Source organism: Lathyrus oleraceus, chromosome 2 (genome assembly GCF_024323335.1).
Source record: "Lathyrus oleraceus cultivar Zhongwan6 chromosome 2, CAAS_Psat_ZW6_1.0, whole genome shotgun sequence".
In the NCBI taxonomy this organism is placed as follows: Eukaryota; Viridiplantae; Streptophyta; class Magnoliopsida; order Fabales; family Fabaceae; genus Lathyrus; species Lathyrus oleraceus.
This window is the reverse complement of record NC_066580.1, coordinates 147509444-147516800: the sequence shown is the minus strand read 5'-3', so window position 1 is coordinate 147516800 and position 7357 is coordinate 147509444. Positions and strand designations below refer to the sequence as shown.

Sequence of the window (7357 nt, the reverse complement as noted above, 5' to 3'; positions counted from 1 at the left end):
AAGAAGTGGATTTAATTTTAATAAATTATGAGTAAGAATATCCATACTAATTATATATAAAAAAATTTAGTCAAATAAAACATATACACTCTTGTCCTTTTGTTGTAGCAGTGACAAAGATACACAAACCCTCCCATCACTTGCGAGCTTCCCATATCATAAAATTCCTGACAAATTTTTATTTACAGAGATAAAAAATAATTTTGTAAAATTAAGATTCCATTGTATGTAAATAATTTATACTTAAATACATTCATTTATATTGAACAATAATTTGAGGTTAAAACAATTGAAAAGTCAAATGTTTAAAAAAATTCCTTTAGATTAAAATCAATTCTAAAGACGATTATTTCTACTACATAACAACGAAATATTTTAAAATTAATTATACATTTCTAAAATCAATTTTATGAAATTCAAAAATAGAATCAAATATCCACAACGCGAAGACTAAGTTCATCTTCATATTTCACGGAAAGCAACAAGACCAAACCGCGCCAGTCTCTTACACACAATTCGCTCTTGTTCCAACACCAACATAATCACTGAAAGCACCACATCTTTCCTCCAACTTGCAATTGCAATTACAATTGATTCTTAGTAAGTGAAAGATTATGGAAAGGTTGGAAAAGGGGATAAGGGATAATATGGGGAGTGGGGATATAGAAGTAACCATTTAAGGTACACATCGCTGCACTCCTTTAAAAGTGGTGCACCTTATACCACCCCATATCCATATGTTGTCCTTGTTCTTTATATTGTCAATATATTCTCCAACATGTTAGAACACCAAAAAGATCAAATGCATGTAGAAGAGACCCTTGGTGTATATGGGCAAAAAACTATACATCAATTTTACACCCCGCAGATGGTTGGTGTCTCTTATACAAGAGAACATGACAGTTAGAAAATGAAAACCACCTGTCACACTAAACTTAATCTCCTCTCATGTACAAGTAATTGAACTGTACAGTAGTACTCTATTTAGCTTCAGGTACTATTCAGCCAACTGCACAGGAGTTAGAGACGCATTTCATCAGCAATTTACAAATGAATAGGAATCAAATAACTATTACAATGTGAAGTAGAAACCGATGTAAAGCATTTTTATAACATAATGACAAGAATCTCAAGTAAAACATACACGTATGTGTGTGTGTTGATGCGCATTATGAGGCTATTAAATCACTCAAGAAACATTTAGCACATGGAAAGAATAAAATTGAATGTTTCAGTTTTTCTTAATATAGGAACTAGAAAGTGCTTGGCAAACATATTTAGACAATGATAGACATAAAATACGAAATCTAGTGCTCGTTCTGGACATCTTACAAATAGAGTAGAAAATGACGAGGTTAAAAAGCCTTCTTAACTTCTTAATTCCACTTAATTATGCATATTATCTTCATATTTTTTAAATATTTTTTTAATTTGGGTAAACATTTATTTTGATGAATCGTCGTCATTATAATACATAAATGTAATGAAATTACAAACATATCCTCAAGTGTCTTTTTTAGTCTGTAATTTTAGCCCTTAATTGTGTCTTTTGTTTATCATTTTGGACTTCAAATATGTTTTTATAAGTCAATTTAGTCTATAAAATTACAAACAGAGGAGACATTTGGAATATATTAGCAATTTTAATATATTCAAGGACTATAATAACAACTCCTCTCATATTCAAGGACCAAAATGACTATTTATCCCTTTTAGTTTTAGTTTGTTTGTATTTGAGATGATTGTGTATACTAATTTTGTAATTGTTTTTATAATTTTAAATATTTTCCTCATACTTTTTTATCTTTTAATCTATATTTTAAATGTTACATGATTTTGAAAAGAACAATGCAAATGCCCAGCATATTAGGGGTTTGTTTATTATGAGATGAGATGCAAGAGGAAATCCTTATCATACAAACATGTGTAATGCGTCAAAATTGAATGTCACAGAAAATGACATGGCTTTATATTTTAATATGAATTATTCATGTTACCAAAATAATTCATGATTGATGCACCCAATAAATTCTTTTTTTCATAAAAAAATAAAAATAAGAGACTCTTCATAAATTGTTGAGTCAAGCAAACTATTCACATAACCCCAAGAATGAAGTATATATACAAATCCAAGACTAGTATTCCACGAGTAAATTCTAGATAAATTTTCAAGTTTAAAGGTAAAAATACTATACTTACTCACCAGGATCATCAAAATTTACTCTTTCTCCGGTAGAGAATAGGCAGTAGAAAAGGGCAGCAAGAAAATATAAGAGTGATGTAAGCAGCAGAAATCCTCGGAACGAACCAACTAGCTCAACAAAAATGCCAGCTCCAACTGTTCCAATTATAGCAGCAAGTGTTCCAGCAGTATTTGCCATTCCTACAAGAAATAAAAAAAGTACTCAGTGTAAGAAATCTTAATCGAGGTACAAGGACGGGTATTTTCTCAACTCTTACAAAACTTTGCACATATTTCCCCTAGTTTACTTATACATATTACATAGTCATAAATGCCACTACCAAGCATAAGAATCCTGTTTAATTTAATAGTCAACTCCAATAGGTAAATTCAACGTGTTTTATTTACCCAAGTTTCAAAAAATTCCATGAAGGGTTTCGGCACGTGTTTATACCACCATAGCACAGCTTGGCCAATTATATTCAAATAGGTTCAAAAGTTCAACATAGAAACTCTCCAGTTTATTAGATACCAGCTGCTGCAAAGAGATGGAAATGGAATTACCAAATTCTAGACCAAAAATATAACTATCAGATTAATTAGATGCCAGCTGCTACAAAGAGATAGAATAAATTATACAGGCTCAAAACAATTTCAAAGGAATTTACTGATGAAAAATGTTTTGTAAATGACAATAAATGTATTTTGAACAAAAAATTCTATACAGTATCAGGAGGTTTACAAGATAAAGCGGAAATTATTATCATACCATGTAAAACACCAGAGTACTGTGGTGCAATATCCTGTGATAAAAAATAAAATGAATATAAATTAGTTGCAATACTTCTAAACAAATTTATATGTATATATCTTTTACATGACTGAAATCAGAAACCTGAAAGTTCACAAGAAAACCAGAGTGACCGAAAGATTTTGAGCCAAAGGCTAACGTAAGCCAAGCAGAAGCAATCGAAGGGTTTCTTGCTGTTGCTAAACCAATGAGGCTAACTCCAGGACCAACAAAACCAATGGACTGCAGTAAAAGAGCAGAATTAGCATTATCCATTAAAACTAATATACAACAAGAATAATCAAAGCCAGAATGTAAATGAGTACTGAAGACCAGAACAATAACAAACCAAGCCTTATCCTATGGAATTAGTTACATGAATAAAAAGACATCACGTATTTTGTCCAAAACCAAGACTTTAAAAATTTTCACATATTATCCCTATTTTAAAATGCACAACCAATTGCTTTCATGCTTTGGAAGCACTTAATTCACATTGCTTTAAGCCACCAACAGCAGGGCAAGCTAATACTTTTAATTGCTAATTTCTCAATGCTCTGACTTAAAAGATGATATTGTAAGCAAAGACAATATTAAAAGTTTGACAGTTTAGGAAAGAAAATTGATCTTGAAAGAAGTTAAGAATTGAGATAGCGACAAAGCTGGTATTTAATGCATAAATAATCACTCATTGTAGTCACACAGTTCCAGATCCATTTATAGTCACTAAAAGGTTGATCTCTATCTCAAATTCTACCAAAAGATACTCTTCCTACAGTTTGTCACAACTCATAACATTACAACAGTAAAGAAATATTATTTTTAACAAAATCATATAGACTTCATAACTGATAATTTCACAATTCCTCTAATCAAGGTATAAATTTGAAGTCCATAGACTCTCAACTTTTCCCAATGTGGGTGTGACATACCTGCATAATCTTACGAGTCAAAGTAACACTTGTACCCCTTTGTATCATCATATCTGACCAAAAGCCGGCAAGGTAAGTCATGATAGCCATCACAACCCATGGAACGGCACTAAACCATGCCGCCTGCCTGAGATCCACACGATATACCTATAATGGGATTTCATTTATACACGGTTAATGTGTTGATTTCTAAATATATCTATTGCTTGATACATGTCAATCACCAAGCTATATATAATTAGCCTTACTGAGTTGAAGTATATTGGCATCCAAGAAAGAACAACAAAAAAACCCTGTGAAATAATAAAAAATAAAGTTAAAAAGGGAAACAAACATGATTTTGCATGAATAATAATTGCAGCAGTGTGATACAGACCGTGTCACATTTAAAAAATATGCATTATAATTTTTTATTCAAAATATGGGAATAACGGCGAGGACTTCCTCATGAAATAAGATAAGTGAATCCAGTTGGGTCATAACTGTTAGGACCCCCTATGATAGATGCGGGCCAAATGGTCTGCTAGCACAGCTGCAAATCCCTAGCCCGGTATCCAATGGGATTGAGCTAGAATTAGAAGGAATAGGAAATAGAAGAGTGGGTTTATTAGGACTATCCATGTGGCAGAGAGTGAAAGGGAAATTAAACAGTGTAGTGGGAGTCAGTTATAAAGGGAATGAGGGGAGAGAGAATGGCATCTTTGGAAATCATTTGTGTTAGTTATGGACAGAATATTGTTCTCTATAGAAACTTGGGGCTGTGGGCATTAGGATATTCATCGGACATCTTTTATTTTCAGAAATAATACACTGTTATTCCAGTATTTGTGTATTTTAATTTGTGCTTTCTGTATTCTGTGAGTTGCAGTGACTTGGGTATGCACTAATACCAAATGGTAGTCTGTTATCAATTTTGACTATTGTCAGCATCAGCAGCAAAACACTAAACAGATGCTATAAATGAAGCATTACCCAGCTATGCATGGCGTTTGCGACAATTAGAGACCATGTTGGCATCTTTGAAAGCAAGCGTCTGAAAGGAGGGATAACTTTAACTTTATTTGCCTCCACCGGAAAAGACTGTTGTCTTTTATTCAGTATATACTCCAGCTCATATTTTGATATTTGAGGACTTCGGTCCGGAGTGCTCGATGTTGCTGACAACCATACCAACACCCAAAGAAACCCAGACAAACCGAAAATCACAAATGGACCAAATATACCGCCTTGCGACATGAGAATGGGAGAAAGTGTGAGCCCTATCGCACATCCAAGCTGAAATCCAGCCATCGAAATGCCAACAGCCCTTGCCCGTTCAGTTTGAGGAAACCATCTAAACAGAGCAACCAAACATTATTCGTTAAAAAGCAACCAAACATTATTCATTATCAATTTTAACTTTCAACCCTTTCTGGCTCAATCAACTTCATACAATAGCAATAACCAAAGAGCATGTTATGTCATGTCATATAATAAAAACACAAATAAGATATAAGGTCAAAACAATCAGAAACCATACTGAGACTTCCAGTTACCATTTCAAACTTTACAACTGTGCAAACCAACCTGGATTGTCTAGGATATACCCGTCTAAACTCTAGTCCTACTTTGAGCTCTTTCACCTTTCAGGCTTAGAGCTCGAGTGACTACTATGGACCATCCAAGATATGATCTGTCAAACACACAACCACCTGAAACCAGGTCAAGGGAAAAAACCATTTGCAGACACATTTTTGGTGCATATATGGAGAATCACTAACTACTACATACTTGTGCCTTTAATATCCCTAATCAAAATCAATACCGCCTGAAACCAAGACAATATATTCATTCCTTAACATTAGTCCTGCATTAATGAGGATCACTTCACATCTTTCACAGTTTAAAAGAGGGACCTAAATTAATCCATGAAAATGCAAAACACACACTGGCTAGACTCATCTCTAAATCCCTACTCCTATCATTAGTCAAAGTTTGAATACCTGGCCACCATATTATTCATGGAAGGAAGAGCCACGCCTTCAGCCACACCGAGCAAAGCACGGACAGCAAGTAGACTCAAAAGAGAGGTCTCTGCGGCCCATGGAGTAAGAAAAGTAGCAAGTGACCACAGTGTCACACCCCAAGCCATGACCACTTTGCCACCATACTTATCCACCAATATTCCTCCACCTATTGGCGAAATCAGATATCCCCACAGAAACGAAGACTGCATCAAAAGCCACCAAATGATCAATTAACAACAACAATAGCATAGTCAATTAATCAAACATTTGGTGTGCGTCTGTGTATGTGAGGAGGAAACACATTGACACACCTGAATGATTCCAGAGAAAGCGCGGCCCCAACCGTTGGCGAGCGATAAAGGAACCATGGCAACGGACATGACTACACGATCGGCGTTGCAGAGAGCTAGAGCGAGAGCGAGCATCGCCACCACTTTGACTCGCTCAGAAGTGATGAACTCAGTGAAACTCGGTTGTTGTTGGCTGTTGTTCTCGGGAGCTGAGTTGAACTGTGCGTCGTTGGAAGAAACGCGGTGGCGGAGAAGGGAACGGAAAGAGGTTGAGCCATTGGGATATTGGATTCTCTTCTGAAATACCGAACGTGTGAGGTTGAGTTTGGGTGAGTAGAACTTAGCGACTACGCCACGGTGTTTTTGAGGAAATGTTGGTGGTTTTAAGGCGGTTGCTCCGCCGAAGACGATGGCGGAGGACATCGACGTGGTGGTTCAGACGGTGTTAGTTGTGGCTGTGGCACCGGGGTTGTTAGGATAGTGTGCTGTGCTACTTCTGAATTACCAAAATGACCTCGTCTTTAGCAGAGTTTAAAAGTGTTAAAACTTTGGAGTCAATCAGTTAATCATTTTCAAGAGAGAAACACAATAATGTGCCAATATTTTGGGTCAGCTTAGTTTCTATACTCTTCAACAAATTTAATTTTGATTAGACTGAGCCAAATTCGTCTTTGTGATGGCGAAGTCACGGAGAAACCCCTTATAAAAAATTTTAAATAAAAATTTGAATATTTAAAAATATATTTTCAAACGCACCATTTTCGTATCAAACATATATTAAATGAGATGTTATTTTTTTCTAAAATTTAGTTCAGAAATATATTTTCGAACTCTCATATCATAAATGATTTTGTTAATTTGATATTTCAGTGACAAATTTGGAGGTATACTTTCGGATTTGTGAAATGAGAATTTAAAAAAATATCACACTTGCATGTTAATAACAATTCCGGAAGGGCATTTTCAAAATTATGGGAAATTTAATAAATCAGGAACTCGTATGTTTTCTTCCTCGTGATCGAAGACCATTTTTCTCTCAAAATACTAAAAAAACATCATTTCATTGCCAATTAAACTCCTCCATTCCAAAACATCATTCTTGTGTTTTATCACATCAAAAGGAGTAAAAGTTAGAATTTACGATAAAGTTTGTGTAT

The 7357-nt window shown here is 34.6% G+C and overlaps 1 protein-coding gene across 1 annotated transcript; it reads right to left on the bottom strand.

Annotated features, from left to right (window-relative positions):
* Positions 1–542: 542 nt before the first annotated feature.
* On the bottom strand, positions 543–6858 carry LOC127118584 (probable anion transporter 4, chloroplastic). Its single transcript, XM_051048799.1, has 9 exons — positions 6222–6858; positions 5887–6113; positions 4877–5237; positions 4153–4197; positions 3905–4051; positions 3078–3215; positions 2952–2985; positions 2204–2383; positions 543–1009 (listed from the first exon to the last, which is right to left on the bottom strand). Exons 1-9 carry the CDS (start codon positions 6621–6623, stop codon positions 1002–1004), a joined length of 1542 nt encoding a protein of 513 aa, XP_050904756.1. The 5' UTR covers positions 6624–6858; the 3' UTR covers positions 543–1001.
* Between the last annotated feature and the right edge of the window lie 499 nt (positions 6859–7357).